At 38.1% G+C, this 23,649-nt stretch overlaps 1 protein-coding gene across 3 annotated transcripts in view; it reads left to right on the top strand.

Annotated features, from left to right (window-relative positions):
- Scn8a (sodium voltage-gated channel alpha subunit 8) overlaps positions 1-23,649 on the top strand; it is a 181,455-nt gene that overhangs the window by 104,985 nt on the left and 52,821 nt on the right. For all 3 annotated transcript variants that reach the window (XM_047548304.1, XM_047548303.1, XM_047548305.1), the window contains exons 12-13: positions 5,889-6,251; positions 20,439-20,571. In XM_047548304.1, coding sequence (XP_047404260.1) covers positions 5,889-6,251; positions 20,439-20,571 — 496 coding nt within the window. The remainder of the gene's footprint in view (positions 1-5,888; positions 6,252-20,438; positions 20,572-23,649) is intronic.

The raw sequence follows: 23,649 nt of genomic DNA on the forward strand, positions 1-23,649 counted from the left end.
GGATTCCAGGAATTATAGAGTGATGAGTCCTCAGACACAATTGGTATTCCATTAAATAAAATTGAATTTTATTGTCAAATAAATGAAACCTCATTTCCTTAGGTGGATACTAATGTATGAGATAGTATCTGCACCCACGTTGGCCTAATATAAAGTATGTGTTCAATCCAGATAATTTACTTGCAGTGTGTAATCTAAATACATGTCAGTTAAACTGAATGTTGTATCTCATATACAAAGCAGTCCAAGAAATCAGGCACTATGCCCTTCCATAATTGAAAATAGAGTGTGCACTAGAAATGTAGAAAATAAAGCCCTGAAGATAGGGTGGCTGTATGGCAGGGTATGTGAGGGGAAATAGTGAAAGATAAAATGTAATGAGTAAATTGGAATCAAAGCTAGAAGGGTCTTAAACTCCACTTCTTAGGACATGGAGTTATGGTATTAAAGGTGGTATGGGATTTAACAAACATATACCAAAATGTCTGAGTCCTGTTGTTTTCCCTGGTCATATTTCTCTCCATTGAGACCCTCAGGGTGATATATGTTCCTAAGGCACAGTCTGTTAACATCTAGACCTATACCCTGAGTGTTCTATGTCACATTGACTTTTTTTTTTTTTTTAAGCACTGTGGATTTAATCCAGGAAGCACTTTACCAACCCTTTTTATTTTTTATCTTGAGATAGGATCTTGCTAAGTTGCTGAGACTAACCTTGAACTTGCAGTTTCCCTTGTCTCAGCTTCCCAGGCCACTGGGATTACAGAGCTGACACTAGGACTTCACACTTGCTTTTGAGCATGCCTTTCATTTGCAGATGAAGAAATCCAAAGCTCATTTCCCCAGACAATCTCCTGTCTAACTCAGAAACCAAGCCACTATTTCTCCTGCCCCAAACCACCCAGGGTCAGTTACTAGACATTAGGTATCACCTCTAAAATTATTCAGACTGTCCAGTCCTAAAGTTGCCTGCTCTGCTTCACTCATTCCTGGAGGATCAAACTACAATAAAGGCTCTGGACCATGCTGTCCCCACTCACTCCTGCCTTCTGACCATCCCTGACACTTCCCACATGGTCCTTCATGGTGTAGCATGGCCACCTTTCTTGGGAGTTAAGTAATAAACTCTTCCAAAGGCAGTTCCCTCTGTACCTGTGCATCTTAAGATATTTACCATCTCCAGGTTTAGAGCAGTATGTCCCAAACTCTGTGTGAAGGACTATTTTCTATTTTTTTCCCATTCTTCATAAACTGATACTATTGTAAAATATAGTAACAATGAATTTCTGGAAAAATTATCACACTCTTAGATGTTATGACAATGTTAATTGCTATAAAAATTTCTAAATGTTTCAGTTTCTTTGCTTGTCTCTTTGCAAACCAGTAACAAGTCTTACACTAGCATTGATCTGTGAATCACACTTTGAATAAAACTGGTTCAGGGGAATGAATCAATGACTCAATGGGGATACCCAAACATCTATGTGAGAAGAGAGGACTAGTAAGGCAGAGGAGGCCCCAATCCCTCTACCAATCCAACAACACAGGGGAGAGCATCAGACGGGCTATGCACATGCGTTCATGACAGCATGTCAGGCTTTACTCATAACAAGACCCAGCCACTGTTCTGGAATCTACTAGTGCACCTCCTCCTCTCTGGTGCCAGGATGCAGCAGAAGAGCAAAATAAGCCAGGGTGATTAGAGATATTCTTACCTCCAGCTTCATTCCTAGAGGCATTTGTATAGCATATGCATGCGTTTAATAGTGAACTTTATATAAATGACCTATCAATAATGATTTAGAGCCTACACAGGAAAACACTACATAAAATAAATGAAAACAAATAAACAAACATACGTGAGAGAATGGAGCCATGATAAAGTAGAATTCTCCAAAGAAAATGTACTGATCTGGGGATGGGGACTTTGTGCATTATAGGAAGAGACAGAAACTGAAAGCTTTTTGAGTGTAGAACTAGAAATTTCGACAACACAAAGACAAGGACAGAAATGCTAAAAAAAAAAAAAAAAAAAAAAAAGCCCCACAGCTTTTCCAGGGTTATCATCAAAAGTATTATCAAAAAGGTTTCTTTAAGCACTTACAGTGTATGCACTATATTGGCACAGTCCCGCCCTTAATTTCTACAATGCAGTCTTTTTTTCTTTTTTTTGTACTGTTGATTGAACCCAGGGGTGCTTTACTGCTGAGTTACATCCCTGGCCCTTTTTTTTATTTTTATTTTTTTTTATTTTGAGACATTATCTCTCTAAGTTACTGAGGGTCTCACTAAGTTGCTGAGACTGATCTTGAACTTGAGATTCTCCTGCCTCACCCACCTGAGTCACTGGGATTATACCCAACTAGAGCAGTTAAGGCCCAAATCCCACATAGTTTTAAGTTGCTGTCGAAGTTCCTTCAAAGTCCTAATTGGACAAACCGAGTATCTAAGGGTAGCTAGGAGGATTAATGTCACTCATTTGTCAGGTTTCTTTCTCTTAGGGCATTAGTCTTCCAATTGGGCTTGCATTCTCTTGGGACACTTGAAGACTTTCCAAGCACAATTTTAAGGAACCCAATTTCCAGACCTTTAACACACAGCTCCCTGATATCAGCCCTCAGGTTCAAAGTCACACTGGTTTTCCTTTCCCACTTCCCTTTTCAGAGGAACTTTCCTTCCTATTCATCCCAAATTCATGGTTCATTGCCCTGAAGTATAAAAATCTTTGGGATGCCAAGTAAAAGAACAATTGAAAATATTAGTGTCTATGAATTTTTCTTTAATCTAGGGACCATAAATTCATGGTAAGGGTGTCTGAATTTGCCTATATCTTGTATTTCTATTAAAAATAGAGCAGTTGAACTGGTGACATAGCTCAGTTGGTAGAGTGCCTGCTTCGAAAGCACAAGGCCCTGGGTTCAATCCCTAGCACCCGCAAAAAAAAAAAAAAATACAGCAGTTATAATCAAGGGTATCAGGCTATTATAAATTCAGGAGTGGAATGACTGTCACAGGGATACATTTATTTAAAATGAAAAATGAGATCATGCTTTTTCAAATGAAAATAAGTCTAATCTAGCCAATTGCTTTGCCATTGAGGACTAGCTTTACCAATTAGATCATGTGGTGGACATTCTCACAAATTAAATGAGCTAAATCTGTGGCTCTAAATTTTCTATAAAATTTATATTTAAAACATGTGATAAGATAGAATCATTTTATTGTAAAATGTTGCAAATTATATAAAGAAATTAAGAGTGTTTTGATTAGTCCAAACTTTACAAGTGGGTTAAACAAGGTGCCTTTAAGTAAAAGAGTAACTCATATAACGGTCCATGTAATTATAAGTAAATTAATAAACCCGTTTTGGGATCCTACTCAGAAATCAAGAGTACTTCAGACAAGTAGTTAAAAATCCTTTGGCAAGTTTGGATTTCAGTTTTTTGCTTTCAACAAATTAAAAGAAGACCTAATATGTTAGCTGATATATCATTATAATGAAATTTGCTGGTAGTTTGCTATATGATTTTTTGCATATAACTTGGAAAGAGTTTAATAATTAAGTGATATTACTGTAACAAGATTCTTCCTTTCCAATATAATATTTGCATGAATACGGTTTCTCAGATTTAAAATCCATTACTAGAAAGGAAGGGGAATTGATGGTGAGCCATGTATCATTCTGATAATAAGTATTACAACAAATAGTCAAGCCCCAATTTAAAAAAAAAAAAAACCTTGCAAAGCCAGCTTCAGCAATTTAGTGAGACCCTAAGCAATTTAACAAGACCCTGTCTCAAAATAATAATAAATAAAAAGGGCTGGGGATGTAGCCCAGTGGTAAAGCACCCCTGGGTTCAATCCCCAGTTCCAAAGATATAAATAAAAATTTAAAAATAAATAAATTCATCCATCTCATTAATTTTACATTTTAATACAATTTAATACAATTAAATACATTTTAATACAATTTTCTGTTTAAGCTAATTACTTACAATGTATAATATATTTGTGTAGCTTGAGCAATTATATTTATAAGAATTATAATAATGCAAGACATTTTTTAAAAAATTATTTTTAATTTTAATGGTCACAGGAATGTTTTTTAATTTAAAGAGGTCATTTCTAATTTTTTGTTGCCTAGGAGTATTCAAGAGTGATCAATAAAATGCATTAAAACATTAAATACATTTGCATAAAATTCTCTAGGGAATGTGGCAGGAGAAAAAGTGAAAAAAATTTAAGTGGTGGTTTTATTTGAAAATATCCATGTAGAGAATTATGTAATTTACAATTGTTTAAACTGGGAATTATATAATTTACAACTATTCAAATGTCTGATTTTGTGAAGAGAGAGCCTAAGAGTGGGAGAAAATCTTTGCCACTCATACTTCAGATAGAGCATTAATTTCCAGAATATATAAAGAACTCAAAAAACTTTACATCAAGAATACAAATAACCCAATCAACAAATGGGCTAAGGAAATGAACAGACACCTCACAGAAGAAGATCTACAAGCAATCAACAGATATATGAAAAAATGTTCAACATCTCAGTAATAAGAGAAATGCAAATCAAAACTACCCTAAGATTCCATCTCACCCCAATTAGAATGGCAATTATCAAGAATACAAGCAACAGTAGGTGTTAGCGAGGATGTGCGGAAAAAGGTACACTCAAACATTGCTGGTGGGGTTGCAAATTAGTGCAGCCACTCTGGAAAGCAGTGTGGAGGTTCTTTAGAAAACTTGGAATGGAACCACCATTTGACCCAGCTATTCCACTCCTCAGCCTATACCCAAAGGAGTTAAAATCAGCATACTACAGTGATGCAGCCACATCAATGTTCATAGCTGCTTGATTCACAATAGTCAGATTGTGGAACCAACCTAGATACCCTTCAATTGATGAATGGATAAAGAAACTATTTTATATATATATATGCACGAACACAATGGAATATTACTCAGCCATAAAGAATAATAAAATTATGGCATTTGCAGGCAAATGGATGAAATTGGAGAATATCAATCTAAGTGAGATAAGCCAATCTCAAAAAACCAAAGGGTGAATGATCTCCCTGATAAGCAGATAATGATACATAATGGGGGATGGGAGGGAGGAAAGAATGGAGGAGGAGGAACTGTATAGAGGGAAAAGAGGGGTGGGAGGGGTAGGGGGGAAGGAAAAAAATAACAATGAATCAAACACCATTACCCTATGTAAGTGTATGATTACACAAATGGTATGCCTCTACTTCATGTACAACCAGAAATAAGTTGTACCCCATTTGTTTATGATAAAAATAAATAAAACAGACAAATATCTGATTTTAAAAAATGTTATGTTCACTTCAGAATGAGGTGGGAGAGGGTATACATAATATTCAACTAAACTAAAAGGCACTGAAGACCACTGTAGAGTGGTACTAATGAGGGGAATGGTAAGTGGTATGGGCACTTTTCAAGTTCTTTCTTTTTGTTAAGTGTGGCATAGAAGTTTAACTTGAGTAAACTGAAGGCACACTCATTGTGAACCCATAAGTACGCATAGCAATGTGCTTCCCAGTGGATCAGCCACCTAAAACGTGAGAAGAAAAGTGTCTTAGCGATCCCTGAGTGAATAGCAAGTAGAGTTGCTGGATCGTTAGCTGGTCAGATACAGGTGTATCTCGGGGTATGGGCGAGGGGAAGTAGCAGTGGGTGATGAACTAGTGGAAATGCAACAGCCAGCATTACTCTCCGGGAACATTTGCATTATGATAAGAGAACTGTCAGGGTGGGACTTGGGGCGGGGTGCGGGGGTGGGGATCTCCACTGTCTTTGCTTATCTTGTAAGGGGTCCCAGCCCAACTCATGCCTCTCTCTCTTTCTTCTTCCCCCTTCAGTCACTACTCAGCATCCCAGGCTCACCCTTCCTCTCCCGCCACAACAGCAAAAGCAGCATCTTCAGCTTCCGGGGCCCTGGGCGGTTCCGAGACCCAGGTTCAGAGAACGAGTTTGCAGACGATGAGCACAGCACTGTGGAGGAGAGTGAAGGCCGCAGGGACTCGCTGTTTATCCCAATCCGGGCCCGTGAGCGTCGCAGCAGCTACAGCGGCTACAGCGGCTACAGCCAGGGCAGCCGCTCCTCCCGCATCTTCCCCAGTCTTCGGCGCAGCGTGAAGCGCAACAGCACGGTGGACTGCAATGGCGTGGTGTCGCTCATCGGCGGGCCTGGCTCCCACATCGGTGGGCGGCTCCTGCCAGAGGTGAAAATAGATAAGGCAGCTACCGATGACAGTGTAAGGAAGTACCCAGTAGATGAGGCTAGGCATGGCAGTCTCTCCGCTCCCTTCCCCTCTCCCCTCCTAACCATGGCACTTGTCTCTCAATCCCACCCTTATTAATACCTCGGCCTTTTAAGTTCTCTCCCTCCTGGTTTGTTTCTCTGCCTCTCTTCAGCCCTGCCTCTGTTAACCTCTTTTCTTTATTACTTACGCCAGTCCCCTTCCAACGCCCTCCTTGTTTCTAATTCCCTTTACCATCAACTCCTTTTATCTTACCTCTTTCTCTCCATCTTTGCAAATCTGTCTGCCCATCTGTTCCCCTCCCCCTACCTGCATTTACTGACTGCCCGGATGGAATGAGAATGCTACTGTGCCACCACCAATGACCAAGTCTGAGCCGGTTTGGAATCACCGTTGCTTCTCTTCCCCCCACTTCCTCTCTCCTCCTAGGGAAACAGCTTGAAATTTAAAGATCTTATTCTTTCTATTAAAAAGAAAGTAATATAGTTTTGAATAATTTTCTCTTTCCTGTAGAAGGATGAAATGTGATTTTTCCAAAGAGGAATGTTCTTGTGTGATGCTGGAGCCAGAGGTGTGTACCAGGGAAGCCAGGCAAGGAGAGGTTAAGACCCAGTTGGAAACTGGACCTAGACTCTTAGAAGGAATTGAAATGGAAATAAGTCAAAGGAGGAAAAATTGGGAGGTTGGGGCAAGAACACATAATGTATGGGGGAGGTAGGAGAAGGGAATCAAAAGATGAATTTTAAATGTAATCAAATGTCAGGCTCTGAAGGAGTTGCATGTACTAGCTTCAAAAATCACTTGTCTGTGGGGTTCCAGTAGTGGTCCCCCTCTTTGGGAAAAGCCGTCTCTTAACCTTTCTTTAAATTCTAAGCTGTTTATACCTTTTTTTTTTAGTTTGAAATTATGACCTTGGTGATCCTTATCCTTTCTACCTCTAATTCCTTAACTTTCCTTGGTGCTTCCTTAGCTGATATAAGCTCCTGAAGATAGCATGTCCGTTTATATTGTTCTAACACTTCCGTACCCTCTAAAAGCATGAAGATAGCCAGCCCTTTAATCAGCATGATGCACGTATGGAGGAAAACTGGACAATCATGGATAAAATCTTTCAGAACAATTTTTCTTTTTAGCATGCTAGAGCAGTTATTGACTGTACAGATAAAAATTCAAAAGACAGTTTGGATATGTTTGAGATTGTCTCATCTCCCCCTACCATGTTGTTTTAAAAGCAGAGTATTTCCCCCTTAATTTGTACCCTTTTTTAAAAAGATGTTTTAAGTTGTAGATGAACCTTTACTTTATTTATTTTATGTGGTGCTGAGGATTGAACCCAGTGCCTCACATGTGCTAGGCAAGCACTCTGCCACTGAGCCACAACCCCAGCCCCCATTTGTACCTTTTTAAAAGCTACAAATTACTTTTACCTGCATTATTTAATTTGTTCTAAGCAGAAATTCTGTAAGACTGACAAAATGAAGATTACTCTTTTTAAAATGGGAAGTAGGTTCAGAGAATTTGTGAGCTCATCAGCTTATACAGCTCATCAGTGATAGAGCCAGAATCTTAGACTCTTTAAAAACCCCAGTCTACTGTTTCCCAATTAATTTTAATGTATTCTCTGCACAGTCACTGGCCATTGCTCTTCTGGAGATTTGTTTCTTTAATATCAATAACAACAGGAATAATAATAGTAGTAGTAGTAGTAGTAGTAGTAGTGACTGCAGAGTTCCAAAGGGGTTGGCAAAAACAAATGTTACAGATGATTATGTTTACATTTAATTTTTATTTGATTTTCACTATTCTGTAGGTATGTATTTTGGGTTCAACAATTACAGGGATAATTATATTCTCTGAAAAAACAAGAGCTGAAATCATTGGAGAGTGAGGGATAGTTCAGCATGACAGCACAGTGGGGACAGTTCAGATGCTTAGCGCTCAATTTGAGTTTGATGTCCTAGCAGTTTTAACAAACATTTAAGCCAAATAATACAGCTTACTCTTTCTTTCCCTGAAGAAAAGAGGTGAGAGAAGGTATCCAGAAAGGAGCTTCAGCTTTAGTTTAAGGCACATGATCAGGTTTGGGGTTTGTGTTTTTGTTTTTTTGTGACTTCTGTCATACTCTGTGGGAGAAAAGTGTGAGAATCAGTTCAGCAGATGGTTGTGGAATGTAAGACTTTCTCTACCACTCTACACTGTGGCCTACAGAACTATGCCTTTGAGTTTTGCAGGGAGCTTACATACTCTGCACCCCATAAGCACTTAGGAGATTTTCTGCAGTGGCGCCCCAAGTGATGATGGTGACAAAACTGAGAATTTCCAAGACCAGGAGGCCAGACCCCAAAGTGACCAGGAAGGTGTGATAGGCAAGAATGTATCATTCCCAAGGGTTTCATAACTAGGAAGAACTCTTTTTTTAGAAGCCTATATTCATGTAAAGACAAAATATGTGGAGAAAAAAGATGACTAAAAGTTAGCAGTAGTTGCCCTTGAGAGGAAAAATTACTAGTGACCTTTTTCTTCCTTATACTTTTCGTTCCGTTTTCTACAATGAACATAATAATTATAGCTATCACATACTGAGTTCTTACTATAATGTGTTAAGCATTTTGTATATGTTATCTTACTTAAATCTTAAAACCACCCTACTCAGTAAGTGATATCCTCCTCAGAGATTTAGTAACTTTTTATTTGAATCAAGGTTTCCCTGATGGCAAAAAGATCTTTCTGACAGCTTAACTATAAGCTCCTTTGAAAAGTAGGGGAAATAGTCATTTTCTTAGAAGGATACAATATATTAACACTTTTGTGTTAACTTAATATTATAAATTTTAATTATAAAATTTGAGTTATTAATTGCTCTGCCAAGGCCAAATGAACAACCAATGCCTCTTTGGGCTAGAATGTAGAGATTCTTACCATCAAACATGTTAGACAGGTCCATAACCAAGGACTAACTTGTCTTCACCAAACCATTAGATGGCTTTGGGTCATATATACTCCTTCATGAAGTGATATAGGAGTCAGTGATGGTCCCCAAGCTGGGCTTACACAGTATTCATGTTTAGCCAATGCCACGTCTATATTTTTTTTCTTCAGGTTCAAATTAAGAAATATAAGGGGTTAAAGAGGCACCCAGATCATTAGAGTCTGATCAAAACCTTTCAGCAGAAAACACATTAAAAAAAAAAAAAAAAAACCTTTCAGCCAGATATGATGGCACACGCCTGTAATTTCAGCAGCTCAAGAGACTGAGGCAGGTGGATCACAAGTTCAATGCCAGCCAGCCTCAACTTAACAAGACTATCTCAAAAAATAAAAAGGATTGGGGATGTAGATCAGTGGTAAAGTGCCTCTGGGTTCAATCCCCACTACCAAAAACAAAAAACAAACAAACAACAACAACAAAAAAAACCTTTCACATCTTCTTTAATTATGTGATAGTGATTGAATAGTGTTGATTTTTCAGAATTCAGAAATTTTTACTTTTGCTTTCTGCTAAAACAGCGAATAAGGGAACCTTTTCCTGTTTCTTAATCTTTGGTTTCAGAAAGCAGGTCTCATAAAGTGAGCAGGTGCTCTCAGAAATCCAGAAACCACACATAACAGAAATCAAGTTGAAGCAGATGAGCTAGTATTATCTCATTTAATGCTCACAGCCCCACCTCCTGTAAGACAGATACTTCTTTTGTCTGCACTTTTGAGAAGGCAAAAGGAGGCTTGGAGGAATAAACTTGTCCAAGATTGCGTAGTGAGCAATCTATAAAGCTAGGATTTGAATCCAGACATTCTAACCAGAACTGTAACCATTAACTATTACACAGTACTAACTCTAAAGCCCAATTTTTTCATTCCACATATGTTCCTAGGAAAGTAATATCTCTAAATTCATTTTCTTTTCCATTAAAAAAAAAAAGAAGTGGTGGGGGGAACAAAAGAAAATTTGCTATAGGACTGTTGAGAAGGTTAAATATAACATAAAAATGTGAAGCATATTCTTTAGCCCATTCTTGGTATTCAGAAAGCCAATTACCTTTCCTTTCTTTATACTTTTATTATACTTTTTTATTTATTTTTTGTTTGTCCTGAAAAGTTCAGAGTGGAATTTCTATAGAGTTGCTTGACTTGGGGAGGGTAGGGCTTATTCTAGTATTCTAAAGATTGTTTGTTTAAGAAAGAAATTACTGTACAATTATTTAAAAGCAGACCACTACAAAGATTTTTAGAAAGTCTTAGAAGGAATTAATGGCTAGATTTTAACAACATGTCTAAAATGCTATTGATTTTAGTTCTAAGAAAGGTGACCAATAAATTTCTAGTTATATATTTCCATGTGGAAGCAAGTTAGAATTAATAAGTTGAGCTTCCTTGGACAGAATCTGCTGTCTGGATTGCTGCAATATAGAAAACTGGAAGCCAGTAGCGAAATGCCCTGATAAACTTTGCATTTGGGTTAAGAGACATAGAATAACTTATACTGGGTTTAATTTAATTTTTTTTTTTAATTTTTGTTACTAGGAATTGAACCTAGAGGCACTCTACCACTGAGCTACATCCCCAGCCTTTTTCATTTTAATTTTTTTTATTTTGAGATAGTCTTGCAGTTGCCCAGGCTGTCTCAAACTTTCGATCCTGCCGCCTCGGTCTCCCAAGTTGCTGGAGGTACAGATGTGCACCACCATGCCTAGTTACTGGGTTTAGCTTTTAAAGAACTTAAAGTTCTCAGTTGCTTTCTCTATTACTGATAGTTTTATTCCAAGGCTTCTTATAGGATGAATTTAAAAAGACACCTACTGGATTTAAGGGTTATTAAATCTTCTCCATCCTTTCCAACAGCTCTCTCCCAGGTGATGAGAATGGGTAGCTGAGCCCATAACAGAGGTACACTCACAAAATCCCCAGCAGAGGTCTAGGCAGAAACTGCACATCTACTTTACTTGGGAGAGTCTACTCCAGGTTTTCTTCCCTTCTCAGTGGTCTGATAGAAGATACAAAGTAAGCATTAGCAGTAGGAATGTAAATTGTACAGCCACTTTGGAAAATAGTCTGGCAGGTCCTCAAAAAATTAAACGTAGGGACTGGGGTTGTAGCTTAATGGTACAGCACTTGCCTAGCATATGTGAGGCACTGGGTTCAATCCTTAGCACTACATAAAAAGAAATAAATAAAACAAAGGTATTGTGTCCATCTACAACTTAAAAAAATTTTTTTTTTAAAGTTAAACATATGGGACTGGGATTGTAGCTCATTGGTAGAGCACTTGCCTTGCATGTGTGAGGCACTGGGTTTGATCCTCCTACTACTAAACAAATGAAGGTATTATGTCCATCTACAACTAAAAATATATATGTACATATTTTAAAAAATTAAATATATGACACATCAGCTCTACACCTAGATATATACCCAAGAGAATTGAAAATATATCCACACACAAAAATTGTACATGAATACTCAAAATCATTATTCACAATAGTCAAAAAAGTGGAAACAGCTCAAGTGCACATCAGCTGATGAACTTATGAACAAAATGTGTTACACATCTGACAGTGGAATATTAGTCAACCATAAAGATGAAGATGTATTTATGCATCGTGGGTGAATAAATACTGTTTTATTTAGTAGAATAAATGCTATTCTATATAGAACATCTGCTTCTAGTTAGTCCACCTACAGTTTCCCCATGCCAGCAGCCTTCTCTTAAAATCAAGGCACACCTGAAACCTTCCCTTTTTCCCCCACAAAGATTTCCCACTCTTCCTGCCTTTGAGTCTCTGCCAGAATGTAAGTGGTAGTGACTGATTTCCTTGCTATAGCAAGCTCTGAATAAATAACCTTTGTTTTTCTGATTTCATTGATCTTTGTTTATCTCAATATACATAATATTTCATAAATATTCACATACTCTGCCATCTATGTTCTTTATTAAATGTATTCCACTGTGTGATCAAATTGCCACAGTAACTGAGAAATCCTCACCCTGAGTTACCAAAGTTGAATTGGTGCCTTGGTTGAAAATGAATTGATGTATACATATGGTTCTATTTCTGAAGTCTATTCTATCCCCTTGAGCTATGTATCTGTTCTTATGCCCATACATGTTTATCTTGATTATTGTAAACTTATAATGAGACTAAAATTGAGGCATTTTTAAAATATATTTAAAAGATGACTTTTTGTTTTTTGGCACTTGTGCTTAGGAGGCAAGCACTCTACCGACTGATCTATATCCCCAGCCTTAAAAGATGACAATTTTTAAGAAATTATTTTTGCTATTCTAGATCATTTTTGAAGATTGTTTTCCAGGCTGCGCATGTCACTCAGTGGTAGAGTGTTTGCCAGCATGTGTGAGGCACTGGGTTTTATTCTCACCATCCCATAAAAATGAATAAATAAAATAAAGGTATTAAAAAAAGAATATTATTTTAAAAAGATTATTTTCCTATTGTAGAGCTTTGAGTGTTGCTTATACATTTTAGAATTTTATTTTCTTCAAAAAGCTTAGAATTTTGTAGATCTGTTTGTGGAGAGTGGGCATCTTAATTCTGATGTCTTAAAAATCTGTGAATGTGGTATATTTCTTCATTTATTTAGGTGACCTTAAGATTCTTTCAGCAAAATCATACAACTTTATAGTGGGGGTTTTGCACATCTTTCATTGGCTTTATTCCTTGTTTTTTTTTTTAATTTTTTTTTTGTAAACAAATGGGATACATGTTGTTTCTGTTTGTACATGGAGTAACAGCATACCATTTGCATATTCATACATTTACATAGGGTAATGATGTTTGATTCATTCCGTTATTTTTTTCCTTCCCCCCCACCCCTCCCACCTCTCTTTTCCCTCTATACAGTCTCTCCTTCCTCCATTCTTGCCCCCCTCCCACCCCCCATTATGTGTCATCATCTGCTTATCAGTGAGATCATTCACCTTTGGGATTTTTGAGATTGGCTTATCTCACTTAACATGATATTCTCCAGTTTCATCCATTTGCCTGCAAATACCATAATTTTATTATTCTTTATAGCTGAGTAATATTCCATTGTATATATATATACCACAGTTTCTTTATCCATTCATCAATTGAAGGACATCTAGGTTGGTTCCACAATCTGGCTATTGTGAATTGAGCAGCTATGAATATTGATGTGGCTGTATCTCTGTAGTATGCTGATTTTAAGTCCTTTGGGTATAGGCCAAGGAGTGGGATAGCTGGGTCAAATGGTAGGTCCATTCCAAGTTTTCTAAGGAATCTCCACACTGCTTTCCAGAGTGGCTGAACTAATTTGCAGCCCCACCAGCAATGTATGAGTGTACCTTTTTCCCCACATCCTCTCCAACACCTGTTGTTGCTTGTGTTCTTGATAATCGCCATTCTAAGATGGAATCTTAGTGTAGTTTTGATTTGCATTTCTCTTATTACTAAAGATGGTGAACATTTTTTCATATGTTTGTTGATTGCTTGTAGATCTTCTGTGAAGTGTCTATTCATATCCTTAGCCCATTTGTTGATTGGGTTATTTGTATTCTTGGGGTAGAGTATTTTGAGTTCTTTATAGATTCTGGAAATTATTGCTCTATCTGAAGTATGAGTGGCAAAGATATTCTCTCACTCTGTAGGCTCTCTCTTCACATTGCTGATAGTTTCCTTTACTGAGAGAAAGCTATTTAGTTTGAATCTATCCCAGTTATTGATTCTTGCTTTTATTTCTTATGCTGTGGGAATCCTGTTAAGGAAGTCTGATCCTAAGCCAACAAGGTGAAGATTTGGACCTACTTTTTCTTCTATAAGATGCAGGGTCTCTGGTCTGATTTCAAGGTCCTTGATCCATTGTGAGTTGATTTTTGTGCAGGGTGAGAGATAGGGGTTTAGTTTCATTCTATTGCATATGGTTTTCCAGTTTTCCCAGCACCATTTGTTGAAGAGGCTATCTTTTCTCCATTGCATATTTTTGGCACCTTTGTCTAGTATGAGAAAATTGTATTTATTTGGGTTTGTGTCCGTGTCCTCTATTCTGTACCATTGATCTACCTGTCTATTTTGGTGCCAGTACCATGCTGTTTTTGTTACTATTGCTTTGTAGTATAGTTGAAGTTCTGGTATTGCGATACCCCCTGCTTCATTCTTCCTGCTAAGGATTGCTTTAGCTATTCTGGGTTTCTTATTCTTCCAGATGAATTTCATGATTGCTTGCTCTATTTCTGTAAGGTACATCATTGGGATTTTAATTGGAATTGCATTGAATCTGTATAGCACTTTTGGTAGTATGGCCATTTTGACAATATTAATTCTGCCTATCCAGGAACATGGGAGATCTTTCCATCTTCTAAGGTTTTCCTTAATTTCTTTCTTTAATGTTTTGTAGTTTTCATTGTAGAGATCTTTTACCTCTTTGGTTAGATTGATTCCCAAGTTTTTTTTTTTTTTTTTTTTGAGGCTATTGCAAATGGGGTTGTTTTCCTCATTTCCCTTTCAGCTGTTCCGTCGCTTGCGTATAAAAATGCTTTATATTTATGCGTGTTGATTTTATAGCCTGCTACTTTGCTGAATTCATTGATGAGGTCTAGAAGTTTTCTGGAGGAGGTTTTTAGATCCTCTAAATATAGAATCATGTCATCCGCAAATAGTGACAGCTTAAGTTCCTCTTTTCCTATTCGTATCCCTTTAATTTCTTTAGTCTGCCTAATTGCTCTGGCTAGACTTTTGAGGACAATGTTGAGTAGAAGTGGTGAAAGAGGACATCCCTGTCTTGTTCCTGTTTTAAAGGGAATGGTTTCAGTTTTTTCTCCATTAAGAATGATGTTGGCCATGGGCTTAGCATAAATAGCCTTTACAATGTTCAGGTATGTTCCTACTATCCCTATTCTTTCTAGTGTTTTGAGCATGAAGTGGTGTTGTATTTTGTCAAATGTTTTTTCTGCGTCAATTGAAATAACCATATGATTCTTATCCTTAAGTCTATTGACATGATGGATTACGTTTATTGATTTACGGATGTTGAATCATCCTTGCATTCCAGGGATGAATCCCACTTGATCGTGGTGCAAGATTTTCTTAATATGTTTTTGGATACTGTTTGCCAATATTTTGTTAAGGATCTTTGCATCTCTATTCATCAAGGATATTGGTCTAAAATTTTCTTTCCTTGATGTGTCTTTTCCAGGTTTGGGTAAGAGGGTGGTATTAGCTTCATAGAATGAGTTCAGTAGGGTACCCTCCTTTTCTATTTCCTGGAATACTTTAAGGAGTATTGGAAAGAGTTCTTCTTTGAAGGTCTTATAGAACTCGGCTGAGAATCTGTCTGGTCCTGGGCTTTTCTTGGATGGCGGGTTTTTAATGGCTTCTTCTATTTCATTGCTTGATATTGATCTGTTTAAATTGTGTATGTCCTCCTGGTTCAGTTTGGGAGGAGCATATGTCTCTAGAAATTTGTCAATGTCTTCAGTAGTTTCTATTTTGTTGGAATATAGATTTTCAAAGTAGCTTCTCATTAGGTTCTGTATCTCAGTAGTGTCTGTCGTGATATTTCCTTTTTCATCACGAATTTTAGTAATTTGAGTTTTCTCTCTCCTTCTCCTTGTTAGTGTGCCTAAGGGTTTGTCTATTTTGTTTACTTTCTCAAAGAACCAACTTTTTTTTTTTTATAAGAACCAACTTTTTGTTTTGTCAATTTTTTGAATTGTTTCTTTTGTTTCAATTTCATTGATTTCAGCTCTGATTTTAATTATTTCCTGTCTTCTACTATTTTTGCTGTTATTCTGTTCTTCTTTTTCTAGGGCTTTGAGCTGTAATGTTAGGTCATTTAGTTGTTGACTTTTCATTCTTTTTTGGAATGCGCTCCATGCAATGAATTTTCTTCTTAGTACCGCTTTCAAAGTGAACCAGAGATTTTGATATGTTGTATCCTCATTCTCATTGACCTCTAAGAATTTTTTTATCTCCTCCCTGATGTTTTCTGTTATTCATGTTTCGTTCAATAGCATATTATTTAGTCTCCAGGTGTTGGAGTAATTTCTCTTTTTTATTTTGTCATTGATTTCTACACTCAGTCCATTATGATCTGATAGAACACAAGGCAGTATCTCTATTTTTTTGCATTTCCTAAGGGCTGCTTTGTGGCATAACATATGGTCTATTTTCGAGAAGGTTCCATGTGCTGCTGAGAAGAAAGTGAATCTGCTCATTGATGGATGGAATATTCTATATATGTCTATTAAGTCTAGGTTATTGATTGTGTTATTGAGTTCTGTGGTTTCTTTGGTTGGATTTTGTTTGGAAGATCTATCTAGTGGTGACAGCGGTGCATTAAAGTCACCCAGAATTATTGTGTTGTGGTCTATATGATTCCTGAAATTGAGAAGGATTTGTTTGGTGTACAGGGATGCACCATTGTTTGGGGCATAAATATTTACTATTGTTATGTCTTCCTGATTTATGGTTCCCTTAAGAAGTATGTAATGTCCTTCTTTATCCCTTCTGACTAACTTTGGCTTGAAGTCCACTTTATCTGATATAAGGATGGGAACCCCCACTTTTTTTACTGAGTCCATGTGCATGGTAGGTTTTTTCCCATCCTTTCACCTTTAGTCTGTGGCTGTCTTTTTCTATGAGATGAGTCTCTTGCAGGCAGCATATTGTTGGGTCTTTCTTTTAATCCATTCTGCCAGTCTATGTCTTTTGATTGATGAGTTCAGGCCATTAACATTCAGGGTTATTATTCAGGGTTATTATTGAGATACGATTTGTATTCCCAGTCATTTGGCTTATTTTTGGTTTTTAAGTTGGCTTGGTTTCTCCTTTGAGTGGTTTTTCTCTAAGGTAGTTCCTCCCTTTGCTGACCTACATTGTTGTTTTTCATTTCCTCCTCATGGAATATTTTGTTGAGAACATTCTCTAGCGCAGGCTTTCTATTTGTAAATTCTTTTAACTTTTGTTTATCATGGAAGGATTTTATTTCATCTTGAAATCTGAAGGTTAGTTTTGCTGTGTATAGGATTCTTGGTAGGCAACCATGTTCTTTCAGAGCTTGAAATATGTTGTTCCAGGCCCTTCTAGCTTTTAGAGTCTGGGTTGAGAAGTCGGCTGCTATATGTAATCTGATGCTTTTCTCTCGTGGCCTTCAAAATCCTATCTTTATTTTGAATGTTAGGCATTTTCATTATAATGTGCCTTGGTATGGATCTGTTGTGATTTTGTACATTTGGTGTTCTGTAAGCCTCTTGTATTTGATTTTCCATTTCATTCTTCAGGTTTGGGAAATTTTCTGATATTATTTCATTGAATAGGTTGTTCATTCCTTTGGTTTGTATCTCTGTGCCTTCCTCAATCCCAATAATTCTTAAATTTGGTCTTTTCATGATGTCCCATAGTTCTTGGAGATTCTGTTCATTTCTTACCATCTTCTCTGTTTGGGCAACTTTATTTTCAAGATTAAATAGTTTGTCTTCATTGTCTGAGGTTCTGTCTTCCAAGTGGTCTAGTCTTTTGGTGATGCTTTCCATTGAGTTTTTGATTTGGTTCATTGTTTCCTTCATTTCAAGGATTTCCGTTTGGTTTTTTGTGAGAATCTCTATCTCTTTGTTGAAATGATCCTTTGCTTCCTGCAGGTGCTCTTTCAGCTTATTGATATTATCATTCATTGCCTGCATTTGCTCTCTTATCTCATCCTTTGCTTCGTGAATTATCTTAATCATGTATAATCTGAAGTCGTTTTCTGACATTTCTTCTAACATACTGTCATTGGATTCTATTAATATAGAATCTAGATTCATTTGGATCATTTTCCCTTGTTTTTTCATGTTGTTCATGTATCTTCCCCTCTAGCAGTGCAGATCTGGGGTATTGCAGATTTCCCCCTATAGGCTTATAGTGGCCCTATAGGTTTCCAAAACCCTTTCTTTAAGGGGAGATCAATATTAGCAGTGCCCAATTCAGACACTATGCAATCCTAGACCAAATAGCCCCTATGAGGACAATAACAAAATTGTCATAATAAACAGAATGAGTTCAAATATTATCTTCAGTAAAACAAACAGATTTGCAATAAGGTCTGCAGTTTCTAATGGAGGACAAAGAGGATGCAGAGGGATGTAGAACGTGACTGTTAATGGGATAAGAAAAGTATATACAGAAGTTCTAGAAAATATAAAGGGTGAGAGTGTAATCAAAAGAAATTGAATGTTAGCATGCAAAAAAGGGAGAAAGAGAGTCTGAGGGAACAGGTAAACAAAAGGAAAAGAGCAAGAAAAGTAAAGAAATAAAAACTTAAAATTTTTCAATAAGGAGAAAAAAAGAAAATCTACAGTATAACAGTCATATAGTAATGAAACCTCCCAGTGTTCAGTAGCCTGATGCATGAGTGGTACCTGACATTGAGCTTTAAGTCTCCAGCAGGTGTCTCAGGATGGGATTTGCCCCACCTAAAGATCGGAGCTCTGGTTTCCAGGATTATCCAAGATGGCTACTCTGGGTTCAAAATGTGTTGGCAAATGGGGGCCTGCAGCTCAGGGTGTGGACGTGGTCAGCTGGTGGTCCTGGAGGTGGGGTGCGGTTGGTCAGGCAGGGTCCTGGAGTCTGGTGTGTTTGGTGTGGTTGCGGGATCCTGTAGGCCGGGTGCAGTCCGTCTGGGGTCCCGGTGATAGGGCGCAGTCAGTTGGTCTTGGGGTCCTGGCGGCAGGGAACAATCAGTCAACAACACTGACAGAGACAGGGAGTGATCGGTGGAGCTGAGCGATCCTGGAGACAGGGCTCAGTCAGTCTGGCCAGGGCTCCTACGGGGCCTGACTGTTGTCTCAAAATGGCAGTAGCCACATGTAATCAAACCTGCAGGTACTGTAACAGTGAACTTCCAGGCAGCAGCAGGCAGCTGATGCTCCACTGGTGGTAGGCAATCAGTTTGCTGACTGTTGTCGGACAAGCGGGAGGTGAACCTCATGCATTGGGTGATGGATAGGTGCAAGGCAGGCGATGGACAGGTGAGAGGCAGGCAAATGGCGGATGATAGGCGCCTGACAGTGAGCAATCTGTACTCAAAACAGGCATTGATATGCTGGCAGACTACAGGTGGTCACAGCAAACAAATGGGGTAAACAGCAAGGGATTGATAAGCAGCAAAAACTGCCTCACCAAGAAACAGATATTGTCTGCTTGAAACCGGAGTTACGGAGCGATAAGGAATGCAGCCTCCCTCTAGTCTGCCATCTTGGATCCAAAGCTCTAACAAATATTTTTATAGCAATTTGATGTTTTTCCATTTTTATTTGGTTGGAAATTTGAACATTTCAGGTTAACTCATAAAAATAAAATTGTTATGTGGCAAGATAAACATGTATAATGAGGCCAGGCATCGTGGTACATCTCATGTACTCAGGAGGCTGAGGCAGGAAAACCATAAACTTGAGGCCAGCCTGGGCAACTTAGCAATTCTCTGTTTCAAAATTGGAGAGATACACACACACACATACACACACACACACATATGTATACACACATATACCCATGCACATACATATGTATATGTGTACATATATATATATATTTTTTTTCTTACAGTGACTCAGAGGAGATTTGAAGTAGAACTTCAACTTGCTTAGTTAGGCTAATGTGTATTTGGTCTTTGAAAGGGGCAATTTATTAAGAGTAACGGTGCTCCTACCCAGGGAAGAAACAATATCAGGGAAGAAATAATATTCAGTGTGATCAGGAACTTGGCCTCAGTGAAATTTCAGGTAAAAGTGAATTTGACTTATTTTATCATGTGAACCAGTTCTAGCTAAATGCTGTGAATGTAAGACTAGACAGGAAAACTCAGGGTCCACTCCTGATGGCAGTTACCCTAAAGGATCTGGTCTGTCTACTGTATGCTTGGAATTAACCAGGTGAGGTATTTGGGTCCCAGCCAGAATCTTGGGTTCATTGTAGATTTGTATAAATTTAAGTGACTTGCTCTTATCCATAGAACTAAGGATGAACTGTAGCCAACTTATTTCATTCTTGAAGTGACTAGGATTGCTGGATTGATGTTAGAAAATAAATTTAAGAAATAATGAAGATGATATGTTCTTGTTCACACTCTGGACTATCTATCCAGTAAGGCCCAGCCTTGCATTTATCAGATCTTTCTTACCTTAATGCTATCTTTTTTTAGGCAACAACTGAGGTGGAAATTAAGAAGAAAGGCCCTGGATCTCTTTTAGTGTCCATGGACCAACTGGCCTCCTATGGGCGGAAGGACAGAATCAACAGTATAATGAGTGTTGTTACAAATACATTAGTAGAAGGTATGTGCCCTGTGATGCCAGTCCAAGCTGCTGAGATATAAGTACATAGTGTGCATGGTAAATATAATCCCTACCTCTTGATCTGAGTTTTTCAAAAACTATCTCTGAGTTTTAGAAATAGATCTTACTGGTTATAGAAACCAGGATCACAAATTCTCTTCACAAATTTATGTGCAGAGAATCAGACAAGGACTTCAAAACTGCTAGCATCGTACACAGACAGGTAAGAAGGCCAAAGGAGCACCAGACAATGAGCCAGAAAATCTCAGGAGACCTCAGTAATCAGCATCATGAGGAGCCTGTGGGGTGTTGTGAGACATCAGGGAATGTGGGTGAAGCACTGCAAAGATACATGATGGAATCCCCTTCCGTGGCCTCTACCCCAGACCACACCTTCCTCTCTTCCTTTTTAATTACTTAGAGCCCTTTTGGGTTTTCCTGAAGGAAGAAGGTACTGTGTATTTTGATTGCATCTAATTCTGCCTCTCTTCAAACACCCCCACATATCCATAGATACATTTGATGTATGACTAGGTAAACTGAACCCCCTTTTACTTTGGGTGCTCTGTGCCACAGGGAAAGAGCAGCCACTATTGAATCATAGCATGTCTGCAGTGATGCTGTTGTCAGTGATGGACTCTCTGTTTGAGGTGGTTTCTCCATGACACATGACATGTTGAGGAATAGCTGAGCTCCTGGCAAGTATCAGCCCTTTCTCCAGGCCTGGCGTATATTCCAGGCTTCTCTTGGAGGTAAAGTCAGAGACCAGGTTTTCCTTTGGCAAGATTCCCATTAATTCTGTCTGTATCTTCATTTGACTCATTATATGTTCAGACTATTCATGAGGTATCAGATTGCTGTTTTCAGAGTTCATGCACCTGGGCTAACCCAGCAACAGCCAGAGTCCCTGAGATAGGGACATTTAACATTATTCTGCCAGCCATGGGACAAGTTATTTTTGGGTCATTGAAATCCAACTCATCTATTCAGCATGTGTGTATTATTAGGGGGTGTGGCATTGGAGGGAGAATTCCTAAAGGAACTCCCCAAGAGCATTTATGTAAAGGAATTAAACAAAACCATAAGTGCACTAATCTTGAGAACATATTAGATAAAAAGAATATTGAAATAACTGCTTTCAGCTTCCCTGAACACCCTCTATTCATTCTGATTTTAATTCCCATTGAGGTCATTATCTGATAGAACTAGTATCGGGTAGAAGGTGGTGCTGGGGTTAAATCCACTGAGCTACATCCTCACTGGTTTTTTTTTTTTTTTTTTTAATTGTTTTTATTTTGAGATAGGGTCTCACTAAGCTACTGAGGAGCTCGCTAAGTTGCTGAGGCTGACCTCAAACTTGAATTCTTTCTGCCTTGACCTCCTGAGACACTGGGATTACAGGAGTGTGCTACTGTGCCTGATAGAACATCTTTAAACATTGTAACTTATACTTTGAGATTTGCAGGCAAATAATTGCCGATAATAAGAATTCCAAGCTATGAAACACTAGCTTAAGAACTTTGGCTAATTTTATTGTTTGCTTGGATATCAAGATAGGATTTCTCCAAGCATCAATGGCAGTTGTGAATAAACAGTTAACACCCTCCAACAAGTACATTTTATTATTGCCATAGACATCAGAACAAGACAACTATTCAATGCAGTTATTTATTGAGAGTTACAGTGGCCTAGCACAGGGACTGGCAAAAGTAGAGGCTCAGATATTATTTGTTGAACTGAATTTTGTTGTACTTGGAATAGTAGGAAGTTTTGGTGCTGCAGCATTCCTTCTGGAAGTCTTAGAGCTGCCATCTCTCTCCTGACTTGGTTATGAACCATTGGGCATTTAAAAACTCTCTTTTCACTTCTTTCTTTCTATCCTCTACTCGTTTTTTCACCCTCTACCCACCAGCATGCACATTAAAAGGTAGGTGTAAGGCTCACTCAGAAGACAGATAACTGTAGTCGTGTTTCTGAGTAGAAAGCTGTTTCAGTTCTTTTTTCCTTTTCTATGCCCTACTATTCATATAGCTTATATCAGTCCTGCTGATTCCTGCCCAGACATTCTTCCTATTCACTCACCTCATATTTGAACTCTTTAGTTAAAGCTAATAGGAAAGAACAGTGAATGGCCGGACCTGAATAATATAAGAGGGAATTAAAAGACATTAAGAAAGATCTAGCCTGGAGTGGTAATACACACTGTAGTCCCAGCTGTTTGGAAGGCTGAGGCAGGAAGATCCCACAATCCCAAGCTTGAGACCAGCCTGGGCAAAATAGCAAGATGAGTGAAAAAGAAAAGGATCACTACTATTTAACCATTCCTATAAATGCTCCATATTTAATGCTTGCTACATTAACAGCCAGCATTGAATGAATAATTATTCCTGCTTCTCAGACTTGCAGTTAGGAAACTGATGTTATTTTAATACAAAGATTTAAATAATTATTTTTTAAAAACCAAAATAATAGGCTCCTACCTACCTAATGGTTTACAAACTACAGTGAAGAATTCTAGAATCCTGTAATCAGTTAGAAAACCCTGCCTATCTCAGTCCATCCTGTTACAGACAAACTCACAAGGATCCAATAAACTCAGCAGGATTCACAACTACCAGAGCCATAAACTTTGGGGATATTTCAGAGGACTGGGAGTGGGGTATAAGCAAAGAATAGTATAGTCTTACTTCTCAAGGCAGTAAAACTAGGGGAGAAGGGAAAATAGTTGGGGAAGTAAGAATGAGGAGTTAGTGATGGGACTTGGCATTACTCTCAGGTAAAACAGTTTTAGACACTTCCTAGCAGTAACTGGCCGTAAGTATTGCTGCCACTGCTTACTTACTCATTCTTTAGCTCAACTGACAAGCATTGAGAGTCAGTGCAATTACTTGTTTGGTATCTGCCATTTCTGTAGATCTGAAAGCTCAGTGAGGGTGGGGACTTTCATCACTGTACCCCTAGTGTACAGCACATTGCAAATGCTTAAGAGTTATTGAATTGAGCCAGGCACAGTGGCACAAGCCTATAATCCCAGTGACTCAGGAGTCTGAAGCAGGAGGATTGCAAGTTCAAGGCCAG

The sequence above is a fragment of the Sciurus carolinensis genome, chromosome 4 (genome assembly GCF_902686445.1).
Source record: "Sciurus carolinensis chromosome 4, mSciCar1.2, whole genome shotgun sequence".
Lineage (NCBI taxonomy): Eukaryota > Metazoa > Chordata > Mammalia > Rodentia > Sciuridae > Sciurus > Sciurus carolinensis.